This window comes from Canis lupus, chromosome 9, assembly GCF_048164855.1.
Source record: "Canis lupus baileyi chromosome 9, mCanLup2.hap1, whole genome shotgun sequence".
Lineage (NCBI taxonomy): Eukaryota > Metazoa > Chordata > Mammalia > Carnivora > Canidae > Canis > Canis lupus.
In genome coordinates, this window is record NC_132846.1 from 17,714,984 (window position 1) to 17,733,089 (window position 18,106).

At 33.7% G+C, this 18,106-nt stretch overlaps 1 protein-coding gene across 7 annotated transcripts in view; it reads left to right on the top strand.

Annotated features, from left to right (window-relative positions):
- Nucleotides 1-18,106, top strand: part of TTC6 (tetratricopeptide repeat domain 6) — a 184,608-nt gene that overhangs the window by 130,827 nt on the left and 35,675 nt on the right. For 6 of the 7 annotated variants that reach the window (XM_072838355.1, XM_072838356.1, XM_072838358.1 and 3 more), the window contains 8 exons: nucleotides 1,072-1,241; nucleotides 4,617-4,737; nucleotides 6,128-6,278; nucleotides 9,208-9,290; nucleotides 12,654-12,730; nucleotides 13,161-13,321; nucleotides 16,424-16,558; nucleotides 17,579-17,728. In XM_072838355.1, the coding sequence (XP_072694456.1) occupies nucleotides 1,072-1,241; nucleotides 4,617-4,737; nucleotides 6,128-6,278; nucleotides 9,208-9,290; nucleotides 12,654-12,730; nucleotides 13,161-13,321; nucleotides 16,424-16,558; nucleotides 17,579-17,728 (1,048 nt within the window). The remainder of the gene's footprint in view (nucleotides 1-1,071; nucleotides 1,242-4,616; nucleotides 4,738-6,127; nucleotides 6,279-9,207; nucleotides 9,291-12,653; nucleotides 12,731-13,160; nucleotides 13,322-16,423; nucleotides 16,559-17,578; nucleotides 17,729-18,106) is intronic. The other variant, XM_072838357.1, reaches the window with a different exon arrangement.

Sequence of the window (18,106 nt, forward strand, 5' to 3'; positions counted from 1 at the left end):
AGAAAATAATACATTTTTAAATGATGGGGCAAAAAGCATTTTGCTGTAGGATAAAATATTGTAGGTTTCAGGATGTCTAGTGCTTTTTTTAAAAAAAAATTTATTTATTTATTTGAGAGAGAGAGCATGAGTAGGGAGAGGGAGAAGTGGAGGGGGACAAGCAGACTCCCTGCTGAGCTGAGCACGGTGCCTCTAGAGGCTTGATCTGTGATCACGATCTGAGCTAAGTCAGACACTTCACAGACTGTGCCACTGGGTGCCTCTTTGGATGCTTGGTGCTTTTGAAAGACCTTTGTTACCACTCTGCCAACGTACTAGCTGTACTCTTTTCTCCAAATTATCATTGGTTTCATAGTATAACTTTCTTGAACATGTCTTTTATCTCCTCTTCTTCCCCGCCTAAACTGGATTTATAACCTGCTAGCTTATTACTCCTGTTTTTCCTTAATTGTCTATTTTATTTCTAAAAGTTGATTTTCTTTACATTATTAATTGTTTGAAAATGGAATTTTCAGGAATTGGTATAGGTCAAGGAGAATTTCAAAATTGGAGTCAGAAGTTAATAGAAATAAAATCCAATCACACAATTGATGAAATACATTTCATTAATGTAAAGGATTTCTTGGGATGTATCTTCAGTGCCAGAGAAAAATCTAACAGCTCCACTCACTGAGGCCCATTTCCTTCAAAATGGATTTTTTGGTTTTTCTAGAGAACAGTGTTATATAAATTAAGTGTGACCTTTTGGGTACTCAATAAATAATAAAAATAAATAAATCTCATATTGACACACCTCTCTGATAAGTGCAAGTAATATTATAAAGTTACTAAGCACATAATTAGCATATAGCATGTTATTAATAAACATGTAATAATACAATAAAGTATAATTGATTTATTTATAAAAAGTTATTTTTTTTGTTATTAACATCATCATTAAACTTTTTTGGGAAGCAAGAGGAAATAATAACAAATTGTTATTCAAATACAAAATTTGTTGCAAAGGTTTACCAAAAAAGAGAAAATGTGTATTTTGCAATACATATTAAAATGAATTTTTTCTTTTTCTAGGACATACAGAGGAAGAGCATATTTTAAACGGCAATTTTATAAGCAAGCAACTCAAGATTTTTCTGTTGCAATTCATTTAGATCCTAATAACTGGTTAGCATTGTATTATAGAGGTTGCTTATTTAGAAAGAGTAGCCCTTTTAGAGCACTGCAGGATTATAGTGTTTCAGGTATGTCACCCTTAACTGTACATATATAGGAATTTGATCTGAAGTTCAGCAGTTCACTTTCATAGAATGTAATACTAATATGAGACTATTAGTATACTATGTATATTTTAATGTAATTATATATAACTTTTATTAATATATATTTATGTAACATATTTTCCTATATATTTATAAGCTACAATGGTTTAGCCAGAAGTGTTCCTAGTATGCCCTTTGAGTGGATGTGAATGTGTTTCTTATATGTGTGTGTAACTTTGGCAATGAGAGAATATCATAACAAAGAAATATCTTTCTATATGTTGAGTCTGAGGTTATTTCTGGAAATCCAGGTCTACTTTCTAGCCAGCTTGTCAAAAATGGCAATGATTTTTCCTAGTGGGCTGTATTCTACTTCATAGGTCTGGCCCATTGACTAGTCAAATTCAAAGTCTTTTAACCCTTAAACTAAAATGCGCTTTGAGATTCCTGATAGGATGCCAATAGTTAAAAGTAGCCTTTTCCACTTTACCTTGTATCAGTGTATTCTTGGCATATAAATATGCCCAGCACAATTCTGGGCATAGAGTAAGTGCTCAGTAAACAGTCCTCAGCTGAAAAAATTAGCCCATTGTGATGGATAATTCTAGCCAGAGACCAATCCTCCAAACATGGCTGTGTTTCCCTGGGTGTAAAGTGCTAGAACCCCATAACTCTAGATGAGGCAGTATCTAGAGATTAAGAGACAACTAGATTCTGTTTTTTTTTTTTTTTTTTTTTTTAAGATTTTATTGTTTTATTTGAGAGAGAGGGTCAGAGATAGCAAGAGAGAGAGAATGAGCAGGGAGAAGAATGAAAAGCAGGCTCCCCACCTTCCATGAATATTCAAATAAAGTAACTCAAAGTTTATTTTATGTGCTGAGAGGAGTCTGGTGCTCTTCCTTCTATTTCCAAGGATTTTGGAAGGGAGGACTAAGTTAAATTTTTGTTTAATTCTCTTGTAATCTTTGCATATAATTTCTGCTCTCTGACTGATTCTCCATTTTTGCTTATTCATACAATTCTTGTGGTTACTGTTCATGAACATCTTGGGGTTCAAAGCATAAATTTAGCAGAGACAATTCTAGTTTGAAGGTCAAGCACAGCCTTATTTCTTCTGTCAGCCCTGTCCATCTGCCATCTGGCCAAACTCCTTTCTCCTTGTCATCTCTAAAGCCTTGGGCAACCCCAGTGGCACAGTGGTTTAGCGCTGCCTGCAGCCCAGGGCGTGATCCTGGAGACCCTGGATTGAGTCCCACGTTGGGCTCTCTGCATGGAGCCTGCTTCTCCCTCTGTCTGTGTCTCTGCCTCTCTCTCTCTCTCTCTTTGTGTCTATATGAATAAATAAATAAAATCTTAAAAAAAAAAAAAGCCTTTCCCATACTTCCCTCTACTCCAAGTTGTGCACTCCTCACTCTCTCTTTTCTAGGCTGTCACAATAATACAAAATCCCTGTTATTTATTTATTCAGAGCAGACCAGCTTGATTTTGGCTTTATCCTTTTCTATAGGCTAGCCTAAAGAGTTTTATCTTCCATAGTCAAGAAGGATCCTTAAGACAAACATTATATGTTCTCATTCATTTAGGGAATATAAATAATAGTGAAAAGGAATAGAAGGGAAGGGAGAAGAAATGGGTGGGAAATATCAGAAAGGGAGACAGAACATAAAGACTCCTAACTCTGGGAAATGAACTAGGGGTGGTGGAAGGGGAGGAGGGCAGGGAGGGGATGTGAATGGGTGACGGGCACTGAGGGGGGCACTTGACGGGATGAGCACTGGGTGTTATTCTGTATGTTGGCAAATTGAACACCAATAAAAAAATAAATTTATTATTTAAAAAACACTGATATAGGGCAGCCCAGGTGGCTCAGCGGTCTAGCGCCGCCTTCGGCCCAGGGCGTGATCCTGGAGATCCAGGATGGAGTCCCACGTCAAGCTCCCTGCATGGAGCCTGCTTCTCCCTCTGCCTGTGTTTCTGCCTCTCTCTGTGTCTCTTTTGAATAAATAAATAAAATATTAAAATAAAATAAAATAAATAAAATAAAATAAGATAAAAAAGAAAGAATAAACAAAATACAAATACCAAAAAAAAAAAAAGGATCCTTAAGATATTTTTCCAAGTAATAATAATATCTAACATTTATTGGGCATTTTACTACTTGCCAAACACTATTCTAAATACTTCACATGGAATGTCTCAATTAATATGTAGAATAATGCTATGAGATAGGTATTATTTTCATCCCTGATGAAGAAATGGAGGCACAGGGAAGTGAAATAATTCTAATATTTTTTTCCTTGGGAAGAGTTTTTTTAATTTTCCTAAAGCAACCACTAAAGCTGAAGCTGACTTGCTCTTGGCTAGCCAGTCATACTGTGAATCGAGTAGTCAGACTGCCTTCATGTGATTATTTAATCTGTATTGCTTGCACTAGATATACTGTATGATCATTGCTTGCACTAGATATACTTCCCAAAATTTAGTACCATGAATATTTGTTCTGAGACTGAAAGTGCTATGCACATTTTTGGGAAAACTTTCCTTTCTTAGGCCAGAATGGGCCTGAGGGGCTTAGAAGGCATGGAAGAAATGTAGTGAAAAACCCATCTAATTCACTAGCATGCTTTTAAAAGTGAAGGGAAGATTAGTAAGTGAAGAGACATGTGATGACTTCTAGACCAATAACTGATGAGAGATACACACCTGCGAAAAGATTCTTTTTGCCCCACACTCTTATTATTTGGGACATGCATAGTCAGGTTGCTTGCTTGAATTGCAAGTTCTGCGTACCATGGAGTAGCCTCTTTGAGCTGTCCTTCCTGGTTGCTGAGTATTATCCTGATCTCTGCCATCTGCCCCAGTCTGGAGTTGTACCAGTTGTTTGGTATGCCCTCCTGATAATTAATGCATCAATAGCAATGCCCTCCTGATAATTAATGGCATCAAGGGCAAGGGTGCCCTTCTGACTGCAATCCACTGAAGTGAATCAGAGTTTAGATTCCATCTTTGACATTGACTTGCATCATGACCATGTTCAATGTACCTAGTGCCTTTGCACCATAATCTGTTCATCTTCTTCATCACTTCAATCTGAAGTGAGTGGGCTATCCAAGATTACCACCAGGATTTCTTCCAGTTTTAATAAGTTTATGAACCTTGATAGCCACACTGTTACTTATAAACACATACATTTTTTATATGAATGCTATTTCTAAATCACCAAATAAATACACTTATCACAGACATGTTTTATAAAATGTCAAAATGTAAGAATAAGCAATATGAAGGTAAAAACAAAAATATAACTCAGATATGTTTGTTCAGAACCTGAATAAGATATATATTTTTATTTTTAAGCTCTCATAAATGATGGCTATGAGAATCTTAGTTGTTTTCTACATCGGGGCATACTCTATACGGATCTAAAACTTTGGTTGCTGGCAATCTGTGACTTTGAAACTGTTATTTCTCTAGAAAGGTATGTTTTTCTTTTATTCTTATTGATTTCACTTTTGTATAAAGAAAAAAAACAAAATGAAAGACAAAACCTTTTCCTCTCATCATTAATAACCTTGTAAAATGAGACAATTGTAAAGCAATCTTAGAATTAGAATACTTACTTCTAAAATAAGACTACTTCTAAAATAAGACCTGTTCCCAACATCGATTTGCCTCAGATACTTTTGCAAATTTTAGAAATTGAATGCATCTGAGAGGAGTCCAATCCACAGATAGTAACATAAAGTTAGTGACAGCAGCATGGGGAAACCCAAGTTAGAGCTTTTTGAGGTTAACTTCATGAAAAACTGTCACCAACTTTTTAAAATAATGGAGAAAATATTCTGCTTGATATTGCTATGCACAATATATGACTCAATAGGAGGAAACTCTATTTAGAACATCTGACTTCATTTTGCATAGTAAAGCAAAAGAAAAAAATTCCATTAGAATGTAGGTTCAGGAAGAAACAAAGACTGAAAGTTGCACACACTGGTCAGAAACATCAGCTGTGAAACACAGAATGAATTAATTTCCTTTCTTTTCAATGAAACATTCATTAAAATGAAAGGTATAAAAAAAAGTAACAAACCATGCCAATCCCATGCCAACCAGTAGACTGTTTACCTAGCTTATTGAAGGTAAACTTTAAGGTAGACTCAGAGAAGTCATGGAAACTGGCTCCATAATGGCCACAGCAGTTTTCTTTTGGATATTTTTGAGCCAGGAAGGGTAGGGGGTTTCAATTGCAAAAAAGCCAAAAAATGGGTAGTACGAAATTTGATGTTTTTTAGGCAAAGGGTCCAGGCTTCTAAGGAAGCTGGGCTATAGGATACGTAGTTCTCACTTTGAAATAGAGGCATCACACAAAGTAATTTCTAAACCATTTCTATATTGAAAATTTTTTGACTCTAAGACAAAAATGCATTTATTTGATATAGAAAAGAAGCTGGGTTAATACCTACATGGAGAGGGTTTTTAATCCCAGACTTTAAGAAAATTACTGTTTTTCTGTTACTCAGGGCAACTACAACATAGCCTGAGGTGAAAATTTAAATTGAGAGGAACTGAGCTTGAAATTCAAGATAATCAAGATTAAGTTGAGGAAGAGTGAAGTATTGCCTGGGGACTTCAGGAATTCTTTTCTTAGCATAAACTCTATAAATGTTGATTCTCTACTAAGGATTTTATAAAGGTGTTTATAATTTTTAATAGAGAATAATAGTTAATTGATTTACTTTGCTTTAGTAAAACATTAAAAAACCCTGATATATATTGATGTATGTATTTTACTAGGTTCATTCAAAATTGAAAAACATTCAGAATAATTAAAATGTCTAACAAGATTTTGCTTTCTCATTTTTTTTTAGAACTGTTATTCTGGCTTACATAAATATTGGCCTCATACATCTACTATACTTGGATAACTACTTTGAAGCCACTTGGCATTTTTCTGAGGCTATTAGACTTGATCCTTTATATATTCAAAGCTATATTTGTCGAGCAGAAACCTATCAGAAGGTATTTTAGGTTTTGAAAATTTTGATTTTTTTTTAAAAAAGATTTAATTCTCTGGATATCTACCTGTTCAATATAATTTTAGTATATTAATATATTTTTTTTCAGTTAGTTATAGAGAATAGTGCATTTTCAAGCAATAAATATTAAGGAGATGTAGTAAACTATAATTACCTATGTATAAAGTATGAGACATGAATTTTTGTCTTTCACTTAAAAATAATAACTTTTTTCCTTATTACAAAATTAATATATATTTATTTCATGTAATATATGTATGCAAATAAGTTTAAAACCATAATTTTATTCTCTAGAGACAACTACTATGAACATTTTGAGTCTATTAGTTTTGAGAGAGAGTGTGTGTGTGTGTGTGTGTGTGTATGTGTATTAGTGAGTGGGTGGGTTTGTAGAATGGGACCTGTGCATATAATGAGATCTTATTCATACTTACCTTTAAATTTTTAAAAAATTTACAAGTTATTTAAATTTAAAAAATGTAATTCATCTTTGGTGTTATGACATCAAACAATGTAATAAATAGCAAAAGTCCTCCCTGATTCCAACCAAATCTAACTTTTCCAGAGATAAATGCTACTAATTGTTGTTTCTACCTTTCAAGATAGATATCCCCATCTACCACTCCACCTCTAATCATCCTGTCCACGACACTCATTCCTCACCAGGGTTACTGCAGGGACCTCTTGGTCTTCTTGCTTCTGTTCTTTACTACTTTTTGATGGATTTTCAATACAGCAGCCATAATGATCCTGTTAAAAACATAAGTCAGATTATTCCACTTTGCCCACAACGCTTTAATAGCTTCCCTTGCACTCAGAATAAAAGCTAAATCCTGAAAAAGCTAAAGGCCTACAATAGCCACAGTAGTTGGTTCCTTATTACCTTTCTTGTAGAGGACTTTGTCCTCTACAAGTCCTCTGATCACAATGGTTGCAGTTAGATAGTCTAGTTTGTACTGTGGTTAAACACGTAGACACACACACACACACACAAACTCCAAAACACTTAAAAATCACTATAATAAAATGACAAAAGTTTATTTCTTACTCAGACTGTTTGTCCATGGAGGGTTGGCTAGAGGGTCTGTTCTCCATTACCCACATCTGAGGACCCACTGTGACTAGAGTCCAACTCAAAGTCTTTCCCTCCCTGATTATGGAAGTGGAAGACCCAGGGCAGACTTAGTATTGTCCCCAGAGAAAGTTTGCTCTGAACTATTGTTGAGGACATACTTATGATGAGTGGTCCTTTTGCTTAACTCCATGTTGATGGAGCTAAGGGCTTTGGGCGAAGTTGGAACTTCCTCTGGGCACACTTAACAAACCAAAGCACCAGCATGATATCAGGGTATAAGGACATATGCTCAAAGTCTCATTATTCTGCAGAGGAAAGTCTCTATGCAGTAATGGTTGAATAAATTATGTTGTAGTCACACCATAGAATATTATGTAGTCAATAAAAGAGTGATTATAACTATACCAGTTGACTTAGTGGGGTTTCCATGAGATACTGTTGAATAAGAAAAGCAAGAATCAGAAAAGATGTCAAGTGTGTATGGTATGATCCCATGTAAAGAAAACAATGGCAAATCAAACCCTGTGTTTATATATAGAAGAATGCATATACCTATGTGAGTTCAGCCTCCAGAGTGAATCTAATCTAAGATTGCCTGGAGAAGTCCCACCTCAGGACAGCTTATAAAGTTCAGACAGTGAGCCTCCATCTTTCCCAAATAGACTTTCCTCAATGCATAGATATTGGAACAAGTGGAACAATGCAGATATAAGAAGACTAAGATGGCTTATCAATTATACCAAACTGAGCAGGGTCAGCTTGAGAAGCAGTGAATTTCCATGGAAATTCTCAAATTTATTTAAACACATCTCAACCCCCCTACTTTTGAGTTCCTTCTTTTGAATCCACCCACTATTTCCTCCAAACAGCTTGTAGCATTTCAACAGATACTGCCTACTTCTGCTCACAAATTAGTTCTGTGCATTCTCCTCTTTGTATCACTATGTCATTGTTGTAAGAGAGTTGCTGATGTCCTAGGATCATTTTGCTTGGGTCTCTATAGTCCTCCTTTTATGATATTCCCAGTGACAGCAGGTTTTTGTTCCCATGTTTGTACAAATCCAGATCATGCTCCTGAAACCTGTATTAAGGAAAGAATCAATGTTTACTTTTCATTATATATTAATTTTAAACATATAATTTCCATTATCCTTGTATTTTGTTTTGTTCATTTACTTATTAAGTGCAAGCTTATTTTTCCTCTCTTATCTTTTTAAAAGATTTTATTTATTTATTTAGAGGGAAAGAGTGTGTGTGTGTGCAAGCAGGTGGGGAGAAACAGAGGAAGAGGGAGAGAGGATCTCAAGCAGACTCTTTGTGCTGAGCACGGAGCCTGATGTGGGGCTCGATTTCGTGATCCTGAGATCATAACCTGACCTGAAATCAAGAGTTGGTCACTTAACTGACTGAGTCTCCAGGTGCCCATTGACTCCGTTATTTTGAAGTGGAATTTACCTTAGTTTTTATTTTACCTTCCTTTCTAGTTTAGTAGGAAAGGTGTTCTAGTTGAAGGAGAGAGGCCAAAAAGCTAAGTGGGAAGGGAAAACAAACTGGAAAGTATGATATAATCACATTTTATGTAAAATTATATATATGTGTGTGTGGGTATGTGTAATCATTCTTCAAAATTAAAGATAGATGGTTTTAGAAAAACCAAAGACTTTGCATCACAAACTTCTTAATAACTTTTCTGTATCCTATTTGCTTTGATGATTTTTTAAAAAAATGTGTATTGGGAGATGTTTTTGCAAAATTTCTGTACTGAAGGGTGGGAGGGAAATAGAAGGGAAGCAATCAATATTTATCTTAAGCAAAGTTTCTGTTTATTGCTCAATAGTTGCATAAATTGAAAAAGGCGGTAAGAGAGTTATCTCGTGCTATCCACCTTCAGCCAGATGGAATCCAATTGTATATAATAAGGTATGAACATAGAAATGGAGTTCTTCTTGGGATAGCTTAGCACATGAGCTAACTGTTGGGATCATTACTTGCCTCTTGATCCGTCTAGCCTCCTCTTTTTACACTTAATCTCCCAGGAATGACCATCTTCCAACTAGCAAGTCAGATATAGCTACTGTATTTATAACTTATGTTATAAAATAACCAAATCCTTATCTTTGCTGTATCTTTGTATCAAAACACAGCTGTTTAAAATGTGGTATGATCCAGTAATCCCACTACTGAGTATTTATCCAAAGAATACAAGAACACAAAATCAGAGATGTATATACGTCTCTTTGTTTATTGCAGCATTATTTACAATAGCCAACCTAGAAGCAGCCCAAGATAGATGAAGGGGTAAAGATAGGTATATATACGGTGGAATATTACTCAGGCATAAAAAGAATGAAATTGTGCCATTTGCAACAATATTGATGGATCTAGAGAGTATAATGTTAAGCAAAATAAACTAGCCAGTCAGAGAAAGACAAATACCATACGATTTCATTCACATGTGAAATTTAAAAAGGAGAGAAAAGATACAAACCAAAACACAGACTCTTAACTATAGAGAACAAACAGATGGTTACCAGAGGGGAGATGGGTGTGGGGGGACAGGTGAAATTTTTATGGCTGAATAATATCCATTGCACATATATACCCTATCTTCTTAAAAATTGAAGTGTAGGGGATCCCTGGGTGGCTCAGCGGTTTAGCGCCTGCTTTTGGCCCAGGGTGCGATCCTGGAGTCCTGGGATCGAGTCCAGCGTCAGGCTCCCGGCATGGAGCCTGCTTCTTCCTCTGCCTGTGTCTCTGCCTCTCTGTCTGTCTATAATGAATGAATGAATAAATAAATAAATAAATAAATAAATAAATAAATAAATCTTTTAAAAAATTGAAGTGTAGTTGGTACACAATGTTATATTAGTTTCAGGTGTGCAACATAGTGATTCAATAACTCTATACCTTGTTCTGTGCTTACCGCAAGTGTAGCTACCAAACAAATAATACTATTACAATACTATTAACTGTATTTCCTATGCTGTACCTTTCATCTCTATGATTTATTCATTTCATAACTAGAAGCCTGTACTTCTTTTGGCCCATCCCCCTATTCCCCCTTCTGGCAAGCACCAGTTCTCTGTATTTATGGGTTTGTTTCTGCTTTTGTTGTTTGTTCATTTGATTTTTGGATCCCTTATATAAGTGAAATCATATGGTATTTGTCTTTTTTCAGTCTAACTTATTTCACTTAGCATAATACCTTCTAGGTCCATTCATGTTGTCCCAAATGGCAAGATCTCATTTTTTTAAATGAATGAGTAATATTCCATTGTGTGTATGTATGTATACACACACACACACACACACACAATATCTTTACTTATTCATCTATTGACGAACACTTAGATTGCTACCATATCTTAGGTATGGTAAATAATGCTGCAATGACATAATGGTGCATATATTCTTTTGAATTAGTGTTTTCATTTTCTTTGGATAAATACTCAATATTGCTGGGCCATATGGTATTTCTATTTTTAATTTTCTGAGGAACTTCCATACTGTTTTCCATAGTGGCTGTACTAATTTTGATTCCTATCAAAAGTGCACAAGGGTTCCCTTTTCTCCACATCCTCATCAATACTTGTTATTTCTTGTCTTTTTAATAATAGCCATCTGACAGGTGTAAGATAATATCTCATTGTGGGTTTGATTTGTATTTCCCCAATGATTAGTGATGTTGAGCATCCTTTCATGTGCCCATTGGCCATCCACATGTCTTCTTTGGAAAAATGTCTATTCAGGTCCTTTGCCCATTTTTAATCAGATTAATCTTTTCCATGTTGAGTTGTATGAATTCTTTATATATTTTGAATATAAACCCCTTATCAGATATAGCATTTGCAAATATCTTCTCCCAATCAGTAGGTTGACTTTTCATTTTGTTAATGGTTTCCTTTGCCATGCAAAGGCTTTTTAGTTCAATATAGTTCCATTTGTTTGCTTTTGCTATTGTTTCCTTTGTCTGAGGAGACAAATCCAAAAAAAAAAAATATTGCTAGGGCGAATAACAGTTTTTGGCCTATGTTTTTGTTTAGTTTCAGGTTTCACATTAGGTAAAGTCTTTGATTCATTTTATTTTTGTGGTGTAAGAAGGTGTTCCAATTTCATTCTTTTGCATATAGCTGTCTAGTGTTCCCAGCACCACTTATTAAAAAGACTATCTTTTCTCTATTGTATAATCTTGCCTCCTTTTTCATAGATTGACTGACCATACAAATATGTGTGTATATCTGGGTTCTCTATTCTTTTCCATTGACCAATGAGTATGTTGTCTATTTTTGTGCCAGTACCACACTGCTTTGATTACTATAGCTTTTTAGTAAATTTGAAATCAGGGAGCATGACATTTCCAGCTTTGTTCTTTCTCAAGATTACTTAGGCTATTTGTAGTTTCATACAAATTTTAGGGTTATTTGTTCTAGTTTTATGAAAAAAGCTATTGGTATTTTGGTATGGATTGCATTGAATTTCTATATTCCTTTGGGTAGTATGGACTTTTTAATAATATTAACTTTCCATCTATAAATACTGAATATCTTTCCATTTATTTGTGTTCCATTGTTTTCAGAGTACAAATCTTTTACCTCCTTGGTTTAATTCATTCCTAGGAATTTGATTCTTTGTGAAGCAATTGCAAATGGGATTTAAAAAATTTTCTCTTTCTGATCATCCATTATTTAGTGTATAGAAACATAAAAGATTTTTGTATATTCATTTTGTATCCTGCAACTTTACTGAATTCATTTATTAGTTCTTATAGTTTATTTTCGGAGTCTTTAGAGTTCTCTCTATATAGTATCATGTCATCTGTTAATAGTGAGAGTTTTACTTCTTCTTTTCTAATTTGGGTGCCTTTATTTCTTTTTCTTGCCTGATTACTGTGGCAAGGACTTTTATGTTAAATGAAAGTGGCAAGAATGGGCATTCGTGTCTTATTTCTGATCTTACTAGAAAAGTTTTAGTTTTTCACCACTGAGTATGATGTTAGCTGTGGGTTTAGAGTATAAGATTTAAAATACAGATAATAGGAAAAAGATTTGAGTATTTTTCTTTCAGCTTCACTTTTCCTAAATTGTTTTTCATTATATCTGCATGCTGATTAGTCTATTTAGACTACATAAAATGTTTATTATAATTTTTGCATTGTTTTATCTTTCATATGTAAGTAAGAATAAGTATTATAATTATAAAAATTTAAATAACTTGTTATAAGAAATTTACTTTAGAAAAATTATTTTTAACTGCTTAGAATCAAAAAGGTATTATTTCTTCCAGAGGACAATATCTTCTTATGATGAAATGTTATAATCTTGCAAAGTTTACTATTTATCAAGTAGCAGAAATGAACAAAGGTAAATATAAATAATGCAAAATTATTATTGTCTTAATTTAAAAATAATTATTGCCTAAAAATGTTTACATTGTTTGCAATAGCTATATATGGATAACATGAAATGTTTATTTGATCAAGGATAGATTTTGAAACTGTATATCATCAGTTTCACATATACATAGTCAACTATTAAATGCTTCATAATGAAGTGAGTTTTGTGAGAGATTATTATAGGAGATGTCAGGGTTATACTTTTATTTTCTAGCTTTTGTTGTCTGTAATTGGAATGTCTTATTGTTTGTTGGTGGTGAATAGATTTTAGTATAGTGTTGATTTATTACTCCATATTACAAAGGTAAATTATTGAATTGCTTGACTTCCTTAAAATAATTATATTCTAAATCCTAGATATTTGGCAAAGGTATTGATAAACTTTCTTTTCCTTTTAGGTCTCATTGAGTTGAGTCCTATACAGCAAGCACTCATTTATTCATTTTGTGAAAACCATGACAAAGCCATTCAGGTCTTGGATAGGATTACTTTGAATAGGCCTGAGCTCACCATGTATACTCTATTAGCAAAAGCCCAAATGAAGGCCAAGAGAAACAAGGTGAAAAGTCTTGTGTAACACTTATTAAACTTATTAATAGAATTTTTATATTGTGCTTTGAATACTAAGGCTTACATACTTTTTTAATAAAACTAAATTATAATATTCATTTATTGATTCTTGTGTTAACATTTGGATTATTCCTTTTCCTCTTGAGAGTAGGGCTGCTATAAATACTCTTTTTCATGTTTTCTGTTAACATGTGGAGTAGTTTTCTAGGCTATATTCCTAGCCTAGAAATATTTAACTTTTGAATGTAAATATTTAACTTTCAATAAAGTGACACATTATTCCTAACTCTGGGAAAAAACAAAGGGTGGCAGAAGGGGAAGTGGTTGGAGGAATGGGGTGATTGAGTGATGGACACTGAGGAGGGCACTTGATGGGATGAGCACTAGGTGTTATACTATATGCTGACAAATTGAATTTAAATAAATTCTTTTTAAAAAACATACAAATATTTTATTGGCTTTTCAATAAAATTATTTTTCATTAAAAAAAGAGAGTGACACATTATTACATGGGTTTGTACCAATTTATTATCCTACCTGTCATGTATGTGTGTGCCTGTTGATCTGTATCCTCTACTGTAATTGGTTATCAGGCTTTATTATTGTCAATTTGGTAGATAAAAACTGGTGTTTCATGTGGTTTTAATTCACATTCCTCTGTTTGAGTACAGATTGAATGTCTTCTTATATGTTTGTTAACCACTCATATTTCCTGTCCTATCAACATCTTAAACATATTTTTTGTTTGTCTTGTTCATATTGATTTTAGGCATTAAAAAATTAAATTGGTTGATAGTTGTGTGTGCCATGCATCTTGCATTTTGTGGCTGGTTTTAGAGAGGTTCTTAATTTTAATATAGTAGTATAAATACATTTTTTTTGTTTTATCATCATGGCTTTAAAAAATTCTTGTTTAAGAAGTTTTTCCCTATCCCAAGGTCATACAGATATCCTTCCATATTTTCTTTTAAAAGCTTAAAACTTTTGCTTTTTCCATTGAAGACTAACTTAAGTTGATTTCTTTAGTATGAGATAAGTGATAAAATATCAATTTTCCCTATATGGATATTCAAGTGTTCTAGTATCATTTATTGAAATGTTCTCTCAACCCAAAGATCAGAAGTGGTACATCTATTGGTTATAAGTATTCATGTATGTGCAAATCTGGTTTTGGGCTCTCTATTCTGTTCTTTTGGTCAGTTTCTCTATCCCTGACCCAATAGAACAATGCCTTTTTTTAAACTTTTATTTATTTTTAGAAGGAGAGAGAGAGTGGGGGTGGGGGGCAGAGGGAGAAGGAGAGAGAGAGAATCTCAAGCTGACTCCCCAATGAGCCGCAGGCTCAATGCAAGCTCAGGACCCTGAAATTGTGACCTGAGCCAAAATCAAGAGTAGGATGCTCAACCAACTGAGCTACCCAGGTGCCCCTACAATGTCTTAATTATTATTATAGTTAATTATTATAATTTTATTGTTATTCTTGATACCTGGTAGAGCTAGTTCTTATACCATATTCTTCTCTAGGAAATTCCTGGTTATTCTTGGGCCTTTACTCTACTATATGCATTTTAAATTTAGCTTATCAAGATCTGTTAAAAAAATCTGTCAAAATTTTGATTGAATTGTATTTAATCCCTAGGTTATTTTAGGGAGAATTGACACCTTTATTATATTGAATTTCTTTTGGAATATTCATATTTAATTTAACCTCCTCTCCCCCTACTTATTGCTCTGTAGAAACCTGGAGTTATCTTTGATTGCCCTTTTCTATCCAATCAATAGTGATGTTCTCTTGATTCATTCTAAATATCTCTCAATTCTACTTCCTTTCTCTATTTCTATGGTTATTATCCTAGTCCAAAGCATATTTTTATTTTGCTAGAATGATAGCAGCAGTGTTGCACTCTTCCAACACAACAGCTGCACTACTCTATTTAGAATGTAAGTATGCCTTACCTGTAAGCCCCTCCAGAGCTTCCCCAGGAGTCTTTTCAGAGTAGTGAAGAAGAGACAAGTAGGACATCAGCTCCAAGAGGTAGTGAAGATGTGTTCACTTTAATTTAAATGGGACAGAAGACTTTATGGATTCAAAGAGATAATGAAAGGGCAGTAATTTAGAAGAGGAAGGAAATAACTTGTGTTTGCGCAGAGTGGGAGTCAGGGACACAGTTTGAGGAATTAGTTCTCAAAGGGAGGAGAAGGAAACCATTCAAAGACAAGAGAGAAAAAAGATGGAGATGGGGGAAGATATAGATACATTGAAAAATAATGAGGGAAATGGGGAAAGAATGTGATGCATTTTTTCTACAGCAAGGTCATGTGCTGAGAATGAAGATGTAAAGATGGGCTGTAAATATATGAAGTAAATGCTAAGTGGGGGCACAGAGGACACTTAGCACATCCAAGCGAAATCTCATGTGTTTTTAGTAATTTAATATAATTAAGAAAGTGAGCTAAAGAGTCACAAATATTTGTATCTCCATATAGATATATACATCTATTAGCTTACTATAAAAAGTCATTTCTATCTGGAAAATTGAATTTTTTTCATTACTGAATTTCAATTATGTTGACTAAATAGTTTAAATGGGTGATTTTTGATGTTAGTTTATTTCCTGGTGCCAGTGGAATCCCATTAGGAACACAGTAAGACAAAATAAAGGTTAATTAAAACGACATCAGATATTATCCCTTACTATTTAATAGCTGTCTACTATTTCTTCCAGGAAAATTACTAAAAAATTGACCATAAACTAGTCAATAAATTTGATTTTAGACTACAGGAAAATAATCTTTAGAATTTAGAAATTATAGTTTTAAAAATGCACATGTATAAGCCTGCTGAAGTAGCAAATTGTAGAGGCACCTTGGTGTGGGATTCCCTGCCATCATATTCTGCACCTCTGTCCTCACCTGGTGGTGCAATGACAAGGCCTGTGTCTTTACCAGGCTGGTGTACCTAGGGTAAAATGAGAGTAGGACTGTGTGCTCAGGATTCCTTATAATGTTTAAAGCTGTCATTGTTAAATAAATACTAGAAAGAAATATTCTCTTCCATCTTTTTTTTTTTTTTTTTTTGTAACCATTCTAGGAAGCTGTGAGAATGTTTAAAAAGGCGTTGGATATTTTTTCTCATTCTGATAAAGGACCAAATGCCATAGCAGCTTCAGCAGACTGTCTGTATAACTTGGGTCTTTGTTACATGGAGGAAGGCAATATACAAATGGTATTTTGTATATTTAGAAGCATAGTTATTTGTGATTTTAGAAATTGTGATTGCTTGCATTCAGTTCTATTTCTGAAGGCTACCTATAGAGTGAGTGATTAGACCAATTTCTTATAAAAGTGTGCTTCTAATAGTGTGCACTCTGCAATGCCTACTATATTGTTTTATTTATTTAACACATTTTATTTGATACTTGTCAACAGTATTCCAAAGACTAATGTGTTTCCTACCAAAAAAGTAAATCTAACTGTAGGAAATTATTATAGCAGAATATTTTCATCACATTGACATGAATTTACTCATTAAATTATAAGTGCTTTATTTTTATTTTTTTAAAGATTTTATTTATTTATTTATTTATTTATTTATTTATTTATTTAGAGAGTGAATGGAAGAGGGGCAGATGGATAGGGAGAGAGAATCTCAAGCAGACTCTATTTTAAAATTGTTAGTGATGTGATAAATAAATAAAATAGTTATTTTACAATGGCTAATACTGGATATTCCATAATTTCATCTCTCTACAGACAGACATATAGACATGGACATGCACAGGCACATGTGCATGCACGCACACACACACATACATACACACATACCATTCCAGTCTTTGTATTCATAGGGTCTTGCATCCCTATAAACTTGAAAAAGAGTTGCACTAGATTAGTTGTTCCATTAGGAAATTCCAATAAATATAAGATTAATTAGAAATCTTTTCTGTGTTTTTAGCCCTTTTGGACAGCCAGAACAAACCAACCTTTGCTTTACAATGTTGGGAAAAATTTTAGAGTTCTATTGTTTGGAAATTTCATAACTATGTATTTGCTATGGTTCTTGGGCCCTCATGGAAAATAATTGTATAGGTTGTGATTTCTTTGAATAAACATAATATGAAAAATATCGAAATTATACTTCCAAAAGTACTGCTATCTAGCAACATAGATTATTTGATATTAATCTGGGAGTAAAGGGACGTATAAATTATAGTAATAAACCTGACTTAACAAAATACTCTTCTAGGCCTTTGATTGTTTTACGAAAGCTGTGAAAGCAAATCCTGGTTTTGCAGAAGGCTTTTATCAACGTGGGCTTTGTAAAGTAAAACTCCAAAAGGACAGCTCAATCTTGGACTTTAATCATGCAATTACCCTCAATCCAAAACATTACCAGGTATTTAAATGAACAATTTCAGTGATTTGGAGGGTGTGTCAAATTTGTTAAAACTATTAAATCTTTATATGTCGTTATTATTAGTTAGCAAGAATCAGTTACTTATACCTACTTTTCAGCTGTGTTTTGATAATTCATATATCTGTATTTCCTCTTGAACTAAAAATTTTGTTTTCAACAGTGATTATGTAAAAGTGCTTCATGAATTGTAATGTTTATAAATATTGCTACTATTTTGTTGTACCTACTAACAATTATAATTTTATGTACTATTATTAATTTTATTTACTTTGCATTTTGCTATCACATTTATTCCTGCCTTTTAAGAGACTGTAGAGATAACACGAAATTCAATAGGTGAAGCTTGATTGGATCCTG